We start from the raw sequence: 14,992 nt of genomic DNA on the forward strand, positions 1-14,992 counted from the left end.
AACTACTTCCAATAACTTTGGATTAAAAATCTGCTAAAAATATAAAGACAATTTTAATATTTGTTTAATAATTTGATAAGAATTACTTCATGATTTGTTTTAATTTTAGATATTTATGATATGTTCGGGAAATTCTACAAAATTTAGTAAATAATTACATAAAAACAAATCATAATCATGTATATCATTGATAGATACAGTTCAGTAATTCTTAAATAAAAATGTTAGAAAATAAAAGAATAAACACTAGAGTTATTCTAATTCACTCTTACAATTTATTTATCTTTCAAAAATATTACAAACTAGGATTCATGATCTAATATAGAATAAGTTACTTTGAAACTTAACAACAACAATTTTTTTCTTCTTGTTAACTTAAGTGATAAAATTTTGAATAAAATATTACATGGTATAAAATGTAAAGTGCATTCATACAAAACCATTTACCTAACCTAAAGGTGTAGGTAATTATTTTTAACTAAAAAGAAATATCTAATCATTATTATAGATCATATATACTGAAATAATTAAAATATTTGCTGTTTCACAGGCAATAGATATCAGTATACTTTGCATATGTAAGGAAAAAAAACATTTCATTCTTCTATATTTTTAAAAGAGCAAAGAAAACATAATTGAAACAGTTCTTTTTTCCTTTAAAATGTAATCCAAACAGACAGAACACCTCTATTCTACTCAACTAAGCCTAACAAAAGTTACAACTTCTAGCCTAAACAGCTTCCTCAAACTCACCAGAATGGAGATGATACCTTTAAACTGCTCATCTATAAGGTCACATATGATTTTATTGTTGAAGTATTCTATCGGCTCCCACTGAAACAGAAATAACTTCAAGTAAGAAATTGTTATTATTTTAAGTAACACACTTTTTTCATACATTCACTCTTCTTTCTTTGTAATGAAACACGAAGAAAGTTTAAATGTAAATCACAAAACTCTTGATTGTCAAAGAAATTAATGACCTTAGAAGCGAAGCTGTGTTAATTTTTTTTTTCAAACATTTATATTACATACCTTTCTAGTTGGTTGATTTGTTGGTTTGGTGTTTTATGGCACAAAGTAGCTAGGCTATCTGCATCAAACATCCAGTAAAAGTTAAAACTAAAGTAAATTTAGTAAAATTCTTCAAAGAAAATTATGGTGAAACAAAGTTTAAAAAAAAAACATAAATAGCATAAAACTAATGTTTACATCTCATCTACAGCAGTAAGAGAAAAACTACACTAATACAAGTTGTAAAGGACTTTCTGTAACATAATTGTAATTATCATAACTCACCTGGAAGACTAATAGCTAAGTTCAAAAACCACCATTAGTCATCTGAATTTAGCCTTTCCAGTCCTGGTTCTGAGTTATTTGATGTTATGGTCATTTTCATAAAGTAAAGTAATAAAAGGTTTAAAAGACTTGCAGCAAAATGTTAATAATAACTCACCAGGATGACTAATGGGTAGTTCAAACAGCAGAGTTAGTCACCTGAAGTTGGCCTTTCCAGTCCTGGTTTCGAGTTATTTGACATTACGGCCATTTTATAATTTCAAATCAAACTAGATGGACTTTGATTCTTAAAAGGGAATCACATTAAAAAAGGTCTAATGTATAAATTAAAAAAATTAAATAGCATTAAAAAGATTAATGGTCTTTAAAAATTAAAAACATTTCTAAGGTGGACAGTATCACCATCGCCAATGACATAGTCTAATGTTATGGATAAACTTTGAGACAGAAGATGTTTAAAATGATGCCTTTGTTGAGAGTCATAACAACGGCAAGACAGAAAAATGTGGTTTATTGTGACCTAAGTGTTATACAGACAACACATTGGTGCATCAGTCCCAGATAAAAGAAAACGATGAGTTAAAAAACTGTGACCAATGCATAGTCTAGTTAGAACAACCTCCTCTTTCCAATCCTTACAAGAGCAAGACAGCCAAAGTCCAATATAGGGTTTTATTTAGGAAAGCTTGTTTTCATGTTGCTCACTCCAAGTCAACTGCCAACTAGCACGGAGCCAAGCTTTGAATACAGGATCATAGCCCATGTATGGAACAGGCACAGTGGTGATAGAGCTAGAGCAAATAGATTTAGCTGCAGTGTTGGTAAGCTCGTTCCCATGAATACTGAGTATATCATCAGGTCTGACCAATGTACTGGTAGACTGATGAATGACCAGTTTAAGTTCAACCAGTGTAAAGGAATGATTATAGTCGCAGAGACAATCTGCTCGAGTCTTAATGGCTAAGAAGGTGTTGGAAGAAGCAGAAGTGCTAGATACCTGAAAAAAGCTTTCACCAAGAGTATCGGTGATGCTCTGGTATCAGCTACTTCCTGTCCATCAGAGAGCAAGACAGAATTATATTGCCCACTGATCTTTCAAATCTTGTCCCACGTGACTTTGGAACTGGTAGTAGAAGATATGCTGGTTGTGAACTTAATACAAGATTCCTTCTGGCTTTGATGTCTTACCCACCAAGCATGTGCACGGGCCTGCTGGAAAGAGATGCAGTGCAAGAGTGTGGGATACCTATGAAAAGTATCCCAGGCCTGGTTCTGAGCCTTTTTGTGCCATGTGGCAAGCAGGATTTCACCACGAACGAAGATATTTTAGAAAACGTGCCGAGGTTTTAGGAATACATTGAGTAGCTGTTTGTATAATACAGTCAGTTACTGCTGCCACACAGTCATCTATTGATGGCTTACAGATGATGGCAATATCAAGTTCTGTGAGAGCAGTGAAAGAGGACCAGTTTGCTTGATCAAGCTTCCACTGAGGCACGAGGGTTTGGTAGCATCGACCACGGCCAGTCTCTTTCAAAATAATTGGAAAATGATCACTGCCTCATGAATTATTGTCAACCCTCCAAGAAAAATGAGAGAATAGTAAAGGGGAGCAAATTGAGAGATCAACAGCAGTAAATATCAGCACTTATCCAGAGGGGATGATGTCTATTAAAAATGTCAGGATTAAAAATGGAGATGGCAACTGTTCAATGAGAGCATTAAGATCTGATTGATCATGGGTTTCTCCAGGGGACAGGTAGAGAGAACAAACAGTGATGGTATGACCCAAGGAAACATGGATGGCTATAGCATCCTAGGGTGTATAGAGTGGCAAAGACAGGGTGGGCACATGCTGATCAACCAACAGCACCACTCATCCATCACATAGCCTGTCATTTCTATACAAAGAGAACTGCTGAAAGGTGATTGTATCAGCAGGTTTCAGAAATGTTTCCTGTAAGGAAAGACATACAGGATGGTAGGAAGCATCGTAAACCTCGACAGTTCCATTGTATCAAGGTGGACATCTTTATTCATATGAAGGCAACTTGGGTGGAGAACCCTTCTGTTTACGACCACATCTTTTTTCTTTACTGTCTTTATTCGAGGGAGATCTATCAACCTCCATGGATCCTGCCCTGGGTTGATTAGACAAGTCTTTGCTGTTGGAAGAGGATTCCAGTAATTGAGGATGTGAATGAATGATCGTTTTGCATCTAGTGTGGAAGAAGATGTATCTGAGGAAATGCCTGTACCTGGAACCAAAGGATGTGGATCTTGGGGTTTGCTGGAATGTATGTAAGGGACAGAGATGGGTGTTGAAGTTGATTCATCAACTTTAACCATGGAGGTCAAAAGACTTTACATTTGGTTTGAGAATGATTCTTTTGAAGGCACAGAGAGATCCATCTGCACTCCCACTGTAGTAATGTAATGAAGTGCAGCAGCATACATCCGAGATGAAGTGGTAGACAGCAACTTTCGAGCCTCAGAGTAAGTAATGTTTTGAATCATTTTCAAATGCTTAACCTCTTTTTCTTCCAACCATTTAGGGGAAGAATGAAAGTAGTATGTGTGAGAGCCATTGCAATTGATGCAACGAGGGTCTGTTTCACACTCATAGGCATCATGGTCCTTGCCACTGCAATGAGCACACGTCAAGGAACTTTGAGTGACCGAACTGCTGACACTGAAAATATTGGAGAGGGTTTGGAATGTATGGCTATACTCTGCAATTAAGATAACCTACCTTGATGGTGGCAGGTGGATATGGTGATGTAAATAAATAATAATAAATCAACATCTTCTGACAGTTCTTAGTTCAATAATTTTGTAATGAAGTTTTAAATAATTTAAACACATGAAAAAAAACACCAAATTACTATTTCAATGATATTTACATAAAGGTTCTTGTCATAAAACCTTTTAGTTTTATAACGATTTACAATACCAACTTTTGTGTACTGATAAGAAAGCACCTACGAAGAAGCTTGTGAATAAAATACAGAGAAAAGGACCACACTAAATGCTCAGTGTTATCCAGTATACATAAGAGAAAAAATAAATACAAGTTTTAAAAAAAGAATGTAAAGCAAAATCAGAAAGTGTTACTTTAAATCTATAAAATAGATTTTTTTAAACTTGTAAGCATCACAGAGGTGGGCGACAATAACTGAAAGGAAAAATGTCAATGATGACCTAAAGATGTTGTAACTCAAAAAAACGTTTTAAAGAAAGCCTTTTTAGCAGTTCTGAAAGAATTTGATAGACACAAGAGCATGACTGTCAGAAAACAAAACAGTATGCTTGTTTATTTCATGTGTTTGCAAAAATATACACAAGAACTATCTGCCATGTCCATCTCTAATTTTGAACTGATAGACCAAAGTATAAACCTTGCTAACTGACAGTTACTGACGTAAAGAAAAAAATATGGAACTCACCTTCCATTAATGGTTAATTTTTATTTTATTCAAAGAAGAGTTTTGTTACCAAGCAGATTCACAGTTTAGTGATATGTAGTTTGTTTGTGTTTTGATAGATGTACACCACAAGTTGAACTTTTCCTAGTGATTTTACTGTGAGCATAACAACATTCATTTGCTAAGACAGTTACGTTAATAAACCATGCCATATTCTACGCTCCTCTAAACTTTTGGCTCATCATTGTCAGGTGGTTAGGGTTCTTGACTTGCAATCTGAAGGTTGCAGGTTTTAATCCCTGTTACACTAAACATGCTCACCTTTTCAGCCATGAGGACATTATAATGTGATTGTCAATCTCACTATTCATTGGTAAAAGAGTAGCTCAAGAGTTGGCAGTGGGTGATGTTTACTCTCTGCCATTTCTCTTGTATTTTACTTCTAAATTAGGGCTAGTATAGATAGTCCTCATGTTGCTTTACATATATATCTTATATATATGTAATATATCTTAAGTCAATGTTTACATCCTTTATCATAAACCCAATTCTGATGTGTAATGACTTAAATATAATTCATAAATATTCCACTTCATTGCTTTAATTAGGTCATAGTATGAACAATGTCTGGATCACTGTTATGTCTGTTATATATCAGCCAGCCTGATGGTCCTTAGAATTGGAGGAAAATCCTCATCACTACTGGATATATCAGAAGCCCCCCAGTGGCTCAGCAGTATGTCTGTGGACTTATAACACTAAAAATTGGATTTCGCCACCCATGGTGGGCAGAGCACAGATAGCCCATTGTGTAGCTTTGTGCTTAATTCAAAACAACAACACATCAGATTTAGTGCAACTAACGGTTTTTACTTTTACTCACAAATGCTTACAATCAATTCACAAAGTCACCACTATCCTAGAAACTCTGTGCTGTGTAAATTTACAATCATTTATGAGAAAAGCCTACAATAATTGTTTTTAAATGTTCTTAATAAATAATTTAATTTAAACTTCTGTATCAATGACCAATACCATAACAAATAATCATATTGTGTTTTATCAACCAGCAGCTAATATGTTAATTCAAAGACAAACTTGTTACTAGTACCTCAATGCCCTCTTTACTATATTCTTCCTGTTCAGACTTTAGTGTTAGTTCAATGAAAAGTTGTTGAAGTTTCTCATTGCAATAGTTGATACAAAACTGCTCAAAGCTGAAATACACAAACACATCTAGAAATTATTACAGAAATACATAAGAACTGTTAAATATATTGGGAATATTTAGTTATTCAGAAACAAAATTCAGTTTATAAATCAGTGCAAATTTGTAGTTCTCAACAGCAAATTTCCTGGTTTATCAGAACAAACTGAATTTTGTTGAATCAAATTACTGCTGGTTGATTTCCCATAAATGCTTACCCAAAACTGTTCTTCTAGTACACAACAGTTTCACTTTTATTTCAACTTGATATCTGAGAAACAAATGTTACCATTACTAAAACAAATTATTAATTTTCTTTAACCTCTGTGTTACCAGGTTCACTTAGTGTTGTACACATGCATATTGGTAAAATTACATTGATATAAATACCTCAGCATAAATCATACATACAGCAGATTTCAGATCAAGACCTAGCACACACAGTTTAATAACAATAAATCATCACACATCAAGTTATTTTTAATTCTGAACCTAATCTTTCTTTGATTCCTGAACATCAACCATTAAAATGTAAAACCAATGTTATAAATTTTGTCTTTAAATAGTATTTTTTAAGGTGACGTAAAGAAAGTATGTGCCTTCACTGTATATCTTTAAGGTTACAAATTAGTACGTATCTTTCAATGGATTTTACACATCTCTCTAAACAATAAAAAACAAAAGATTTTTTTATAAACTAATAGATGATACACATATATAAATTATACATATTTTTCAGAGTTCCAACACATATATTCAACTTTGGAATGGTGACTTTAAGTATGATTTACCTATCTTTTAAGCTTTTCTGAAACAACAGTAACCACAAAATGGATCATTGCAGATATGCAATGTAAAGTATGTCACAACTACTGATATTTAGAAAAACATATTTACATTAGAAAACAAATTATCAGTACGTGATAAATTCACATTGATATGCTAATCATTTTGTGCCAAATAAAATACCAGATTAAAACTGACATAAAGAAATTCCAATACTAATTTTCATTATGAAATCCTTTTTGTTGGTCAGTCAGCTTAAAATGTTAACATGTTCAATGCACTTATTTAAAAATAAAATGCTTTTCTCTAAATGTGGTCTGGATAAATATCCCCCCCCTTAAGGAAACAGTAAAGTTAAACTGCTATTAATGACATAAGATGTACATCACTGCTTACAAACATTAAATAAAATGCTGCTCTAATAACAAAAGCATATAATAAAACTAGCTTTCAAATAAACTTCAGCTCAACAACTTTGCACAAGATTTTACTTTTATGTAGATATGTCACATATTTTGTACAGTCTCACCTGTTATTTTCAAAGATTTCAAACCCGTATATATCTAGCAGACCCATTAGGGTTTTCCTTCCAGTGTAATCCTGCAGGTGGATTATAAGAGTATTATACTTCTTTATACTAAGTATAAAATTAGTAATAAAGTAGGTACATCAGCTTCAGGGTGAATTTTTCGTATCTGGTTGGTTTATAAGTTTATATTTCAAAGAACAATGTAAATAGTTCTATCAAGATTTTAGAATGAAACTGCATATATGAAAACTTAATGTTATAATAATAAAAATATTTATTATCCTTTGATTTCTTTTTATGTACAGTTTGATATTTTCATATTACTAATATAAATATTTAATATACTTTAACTTGTTAATGTAAAAAGTTTGCTATGACTACAATCACTCTTGTTAAGATAAACACACTGTATATGTACATGTATAAATACATACAAACACCCACACATATTCCCAAAAATTTTTATGCCTCTACATATGTATAGTATTCCACTACCCCTATTTGCTATCTTGCAAAACCAAAGCCAAGGAGATGGGCGTGGAGAATTGCAAAAAGTGTTTCAAAATTATTCCAAGAAATATAATTTTGTTAACAAAAAAATCACTGAACAAGAAACAACACAAAAAGTAACCTGTTCAAACATACGTTCCCTAATATAACAAACAAACATGACAAAAAAAACCACTCAAAATGCAACTAGGAAGTAACATGTGATTTAACTCACCCTATATGCAACATGTGATTTAACTCACCCTATTTTCTAGAGAGACATTTAGCTTCTGGACCAACCACTTAAACTGTCGCTCATACACAGCTTTTGCAATGGCATCTCTTGCACATATGGCCTGGTCACGATTCAGTGGACTTATAACCTTTAAAAACAAACTAACTAGGAAATAATTTCTTTAAAACAATAAACATTTTTAGTTTATTTTAATATAAATCAAACTACTGAATAAAAACTAATATTCTGAAAAACACCATAAAATATTCACATTCATTCATTCTACCACAAAGCAATCTTGAATTTTATTGAATTTCTGTCAATGAAGATACTAAATATATACATACCCAACTTTTATTACCTCAGCTTTATAAATTAAACATTCATAATTTAGTAACTTGCACTGACGAAATGCAAAGTCAAAATCTCAGAATAGCTACAACATTTATTGGAATGATGTAGCAAACTTTATCTAAATTTAAAAACCAATCATAGTGAATTTGAACTATGAGTAAGTGCTTCACTCCCTGAGTAACATCTCTGTGTCAAATCAGAGTTTGAGAGCACTTCATTATATTACTGAAATTTCATTTCTGAAAAAAAAAGAAGAAAATTTTGCTTATAACTTATTCTACAAACTGCTGATAAAGCTGTCAAAGTTTCAGTTAAGGTTTATTAACTTATATCATATACAACAAACTTAAGAGTAAACAGACTGAAATGAAAATATACATGAATTTTAATATCAAACATTTTATATATTATTCCTGATGAAGTAAAAATGTTGGAATATGGAGTAAAAGAGAAGTTTATTTTTATTATCCAAAGAGTAAAAGTCGTTTTTTTTTTCTATTTTAGTTTCATAATGTTTAGATCCTTCCAATTTGTACCATAGAAATCCAAGAAACTATAAAATATTTCCATCAGTCAAATGAAACCACCATATGTAGAAGGAGGATGGTTTGTACAAAACAACAAGTCATTAAAAATAAATACATGTAGTTTAAAGTTATTATATTACCTGTGAGACTGAACAATGTACACTGAATATTGATAATAAATACATGTAGTTTAAAGTTATTATATTACCTGTGAGACTGAACAATGTACACTGAATATTGATAATAAATACATGTAGTTTAAAGTTATTATATTACCTGTGAGACTGAACAATGTACACTGAATATTGATAATAAATACATGTAGTTTAAAGTTATTATATTACCTGTGAGACTGAACAATGTACACTGAATATTGATAATAAATACATGTAGTTTAAAGTTATTATATTACCTGTGAGACTGAACAATGTACACTGAATATTGATAATAAATACATGTAGTTTAAAGTTATTATATTACCCTGTGAGACTGAACAATGTACACTGAATATTGATAATAAATACATGTAGTTTAAAGTTATTATATTACCTGTGAGACTGAACAATGTACACTGAATATTGATAATAAATACATGTAGTTTAAAGTTATTATATTACCTGTGAGACTGAACAATGTACACTGAATATTGATAATAAATACATGTAGTTTAAAGTTATTATATTACCTGTGAGACTGAACAATGTACACTGAATATTGATAATAAATACATGTAGTTTAAAGTTATTATATTACCTGTGAGACTGAACAATGTACACTGAATATTGATAATAAATACATGTAGTTTAAAGTTATTATATTACCTGTGAGACTGAACAATGTACACTGAATATTGATAATAAATACATGTAGTTTAAAGTTATTATATTACCTGTGAGACTGAACAATGTACACTGAATATTGATAATAAATACATGTAGTTTAAAGTTATTATATTACCTGTGAGACTGAACAATGTACACTGAATATTGATAATAAATACATGTAGTTTAAAGTTATTATATTACCTGTGAGACTGAACAATGTACACTGAATATTGATAATAAATACATGTAGTTTAAAGTTATTATATTACCTGTGAGACTGAACAATGTACACTGAATATTGATAATAAATACATGTAGTTTAAAGTTATTATATTACCTGTGAGACTGAACAATGTACACTGAATATTGATAATAAATACATGTAGTTTAAAGTTATTATATTACCTGTGAGACTGAACAATGTACACTGAATATTGATAATAAATACATGTAGTTTAAAGTTATTATATTACCTGTGAGACTGAACAATGTACACTGAATATTGATAATAAATACATGTAGTTTAAAGTTATTATATTACCTGTGAGACTGAACAATGTACACTGAATATTGCAAAATTAAAGGTAGTTATTCAAACTGCACAATAAAACCTTTTAACTTTAGACTTTTGTACAACCTGCATACATTCCAATGGACACTTCATCTGTATTTGTCAACTGGCAAGTAAAAATTAATTTTACATCAAGAATATAAGCATTATTAGTTGGTAAGTAATGTTATACATATAATGTACCATTAATCAAATGTGTACAGAAATAAGTATGAAAAGTATTTCACTAGATATACTCACAGAATCACCACAAACTTCAATAGTACGATGGGTAAGGGCATCATTCAACATATCTTCTGGACATCCTAAGAGCTAAGAAAACAAGAAGAAACTGTTCTATATATTTACTACCAGTTATTTGCCCATCCCTAGAACGTGCACAGCTTAATGTAGAAACTTATTAAATGAAATTCCTTGCAGTTGCTACAATACATTTATCAGTTACAAAAATGCAACAGTACTATAGCACTGTAACTAACCTTGCATCCAGAATAAACTGACTTCTCCAATGTAATAAGAGCCTACCCATTATCTTCTGTGGACCCATCATTAACAGAATAACACTGTAACTAGCCTTGCATTCAAAATAAACTAACTTCTCCAGTGTAATAACAGCCTGCCAATTATCTTCTGTGAATCCAACATTGATACTATAACATTGTAACTAACCTTGCATACAGATTAAACTGACTTCTCCTGTGTAGTAACAACCTAACAATTATCTTTTGGACCATACAGTAACACTATAACATTGTAACTAACCTTGCATACACAACAAACTGACTTCTCCTGTGCAATAACAGCATGACCATCATCCTCTGTGAAGCCAACATTACCTAGATGAAGAACTGATGCCACAACTGCAAACAAAGCCTAGAAGAAATAACTTGTATTACAGAAGTTATCATCGAAATAAACTGCAAAAAAGATGTTTCTTTATGAGAAAAACAAATTAACAAATTACAGAATAAACGGTTAAACAATTTTAGTATTTTTCTGGTAGTACCAATGTTATTTGGAAACTACCAAATCTAGAACACCAAAAACAATTTATAATTAACCATAACTATGTTTCAAAACACAAAATCTTGTTTAATTTAGTTTTCTAAACTAAATTATGCTTATTTTTTACAAAACAACCTTTCAAAATTATGCACTTAACTAAATATTATTGCATTCCATAGAAAACAAATCTTATTTTTCTGGAAAGTGTCCAAGACATTTCATTCCACCAATCTACATATCTTAGGTGAGGCAATGAAAAACAAGAGACCACTGGATGTACTAATATTAGTGGAAAACATTCACCTGATAAACAAAGATTACTATTCCTTCAAAAAAAAAATACTATCTTGAAAATATTATGGAAAACATATTGAAAATGACATTAAATCCATCTGAGAAAAATCAAGCCAGAACATTTATTATGTGCAGGAAGCTTTATGCTGAGCCAGAACATTTATTATGTGCAGGAAGCTTTATGCTGAGCCAGAACATTTATTATGTGCAGGAAGGTTTATGCTGAGCCAGAACATTTATTATGTGCAGGAAGCTTTATGCTGTTGGACTTAATAGAAGCACATAAACTTTACAGCCTGTTAATCACAGCAGTAAACGCTGAGTATTAGCTCTCTTGATGCCTAAACCATCAAAGTTGCGGGTGAAAACCAATAAAGTGAATAAACAAAATTCCCACTACATGCTTCACACACTGCAGTTAAGTTTAAACTAATGAAGAACAGCGTGTTTGCAAACTGAAAATAATAGTAGGGTTAGTATTAACAGAATTAGCCTGTTTTAATTGTCTTGAATTTAGCCCACCAGTAACAAGTAACAGTTAAGAGAATCATGAAATCATTGCTACATTTTGAAATTCTGAGCATTATACACTGTCTGTATTCATGGAATCTAACTTATTTATTCTGAGGTATCTGGAGTGTGACCTAAAATCATGAAGAAGGAAGCATCTTAAATTCCCACTACACATCAAAATTACTCTGCAGGGGAAGTGGTATTTTTAAGTGCATTTGTGTCAATTGTTGATGACAAGTTTTAGTTAAGTGTAGGTGTGATTAAAGTCAAATATGAATGAACTTTATACAAAAATGGAGACCCAGCAGTCAAACAGGGCACTTTATTTGTCAAAATGTGTTGTCCAAATATCTTTGTAAACAAACTGTATGTTGCTAAGATACAGTTGAAGCCATAATTCTTCTAAGCCTTATTGAAATACATTCTGTTGATCTTTCTCGTAGGTCACTCTTTTCATTAAATGGCTAAAAACATTATCATTCTGAATCTTTTCTATAGAAAATTAAATAAAACAAGAAAGAATGTTACAAATGTAAATATTTAAATATGCAAACCAGATATACTTTCCATTATAAAGTTCATTTATTTTGGTTTTTCAGCAACATATTGTTAACTCTACACTGCAGATAGCTTACATTTACTTCCTCTTCTGTGAAATCTATAACTGACAAAGCACTTTTAACAATCTGGAACTGTGCAGTGTCATCAAGTCTATTCACTCTGGTACTGTTACCCTAGAAAGAGGCAGTAGTTAAACCCGTTACCTAAAGAGTAATTATTTAAAAATTATAAAGGCAAATGTACAATACAAAACAGTTTCTTATAAAATAAGGAAAATTATAATGAAGAAGTACTGCTAGGCACTGGAACAGTGGGGCCCATGCTCTGATTTTATTTGAAAGTGCCCCAAATCCCCAGTGAAAAATCAGAACAGAAAAACCATGATTGATTTCATATTGAAATGCCACAAATTACTCTGCCTATGAGTCCAAGCCTTGAATAAAGCACCTTCCAATGTCTCTGCAAAAGCCATTTTATATGATGTTTACTAAATTTCACATAAAGCACCTCAGGCCTACTAGCTGTCCATAATTTTGTAGTAATAGTCATCAAACACTGCCAACTCCTGGGCTACTCTTTATCGATGAAGAAGAGAAAGATTGACTGTCATGTTATAATGCCCTAATAAGTGAAAATGTGAACATGTTTAGGATGGGGTTCAAACCCATGATCCACAGATTGTGAATCAAATGCCCTAATCACTAGCTATCGTGATATCTTGAGCATCAAAGCTGGGGAGAGAAACAACAATCTGAAGAAACAAAATACACACCCTGAGTTGCAGATGATGAACCCAAGTTTGACAGCAACTGAAGAACACTGTTGTTCCCAACTGTGAATAACAGTAGAGGTAGAATCAAAGCATTAGCCTGTTTTAATTTACTTGAATTTGGTCCAATAGTAGTAGTTTACAAATAGCTTTGTTAACACGGAGATAATAGCAGTAGTTTACAAATAGCTTTGTTAACACGGAGATAATAGCAGTAGTTTACAAATAGCTTTGTTAACACGGAGATAATAGCAGTAGTTTACAAATAGCTTTGTTAACACGGAGATAATAGCAGTAGTTTACAAATAGCTTTGTTAACACGGAGATAATAGCAGTAGTTTACAAATAGCTTTGTTAACACGGAGATAATAGCAGTAGTTTACAAATAGCTTTGTTAACACGGAGATAATAGCAGTAGTTTACAAATAGCTTTGTTAACACGGAGATAGTAGTAGTAGTTTACAAATAGCTTTGTTAACACGAAGATAATAGTAGTAGTTTACAAATAGCTTTGTTAACACGAAGATAATAGTAGTAGTTTACAAATAGCTTTGTTAACACGAAGATAATAGTAGTAGTTTACAAATAGCTTTGTTAACACGGAGATAATAGTAGTAGTTTACAAATAGCTTTGTTAACACGGAGATAATAGTAGTAGTTTACAAATAGCTTTGTTAACATGGAGGTAATAGCAGTAGTTTATTTACCTTTTTAACCATTGGAAACAGAAGTCATCTGAAATTATGAGCTTTTCACTAGAAAACTGATAAGGCCAATATCTTATTTAATTCCTAATATATAACAAGGGTATACAGGTATGTGTTGTGTATAACAAGGGTATACAGGTATGTGTTGTATATAACAAGGGTATACAGGTATGTGTTGTGCTTTTTTCCTACTATCAGACCAAAAACAAGAACCTTAAACTGTTATTCTACTAAGAAAATCCAGTATGTAAGTGATGTTACACAAGTTATATCCTGTCAATAAAGAGAGATAAATATTTTCATTTAATAATCAGATGATGGTAAGTAGGACCTGATACAAATGTAAGATTAAATTTGAATCCAATGTTAAACCATAAAGGGAAGAAAACCTGACTCAATTGCTTCATTCTAAATGATATCAAAGAGAATTTTATGTCTTTATGACTAAAAAAAATAATTTTGTTTATTTTTTATAGTTGAGCTTAAAGCTACACTATTGTGCTATGTCCAACCCAAGTATCAAAATTCAATTTTTATAATTTTAAGTCTGTAGACTTACAGCTATACCACTGGGAGGTGAAAAAATATGGAGCTACAGCTTCAATCACATTATTTAACATATTGAAGAAAACACAGCAACTCAAGTTCTCTTTTATCTTATTACAAATTAGCTGGAGTGCCCATCCCCTGGATAAAAGTTATGTAATTCTTGATTAATGACAGGTTATCTTAGGATATGAAAAGTTGCTTCCGTTACGCATACTTGTGAAAATTGCCCATAGAAACTGCAAAACACAGAACTGAAAATTTGTATCTATCTCTCCATGGACTCAATGAGCCTCCTTATTATATATGCTGAAAGTCCATCCACAGGAGGTGAGAAACTATCAGAAAATG

At 31.7% G+C, this 14,992-nt stretch overlaps 1 protein-coding gene across 17 annotated transcripts in view; it reads right to left on the reverse strand.

Moving 5' to 3' along the window:
* The window catches only part of LOC143256270 (unconventional myosin-Ic-like), a 104,399-nt gene that overhangs the window by 36,298 nt on the left and 53,109 nt on the right, over positions 1-14,992 (reverse strand). For 16 of the 17 annotated variants that reach the window (XM_076513260.1, XM_076513256.1, XM_076513258.1 and 13 more), the window contains 7 exons: positions 12,694-12,792; positions 11,009-11,119; positions 10,487-10,558; positions 7,999-8,118; positions 7,247-7,317; positions 5,836-5,941; positions 754-834 (listed from right to left, as the gene is read on the reverse strand). In XM_076513260.1, the coding sequence (XP_076369375.1) occupies positions 754-834; positions 5,836-5,941; positions 7,247-7,317; positions 7,999-8,118; positions 10,487-10,558; positions 11,009-11,119; positions 12,694-12,792 (660 nt within the window). The remainder of the gene's footprint in view (positions 1-753; positions 835-5,835; positions 5,942-7,246; positions 7,318-7,998; positions 8,119-10,486; positions 10,559-11,008; positions 11,120-12,693; positions 12,793-14,992) is intronic. The other variant, XM_076513264.1, reaches the window with a different exon arrangement.

The sequence above is a fragment of the Tachypleus tridentatus genome, chromosome 7, assembly GCF_004210375.1.
Source record: "Tachypleus tridentatus isolate NWPU-2018 chromosome 7, ASM421037v1, whole genome shotgun sequence".
Lineage (NCBI taxonomy): Eukaryota > Metazoa > Arthropoda > Merostomata > Xiphosura > Limulidae > Tachypleus > Tachypleus tridentatus.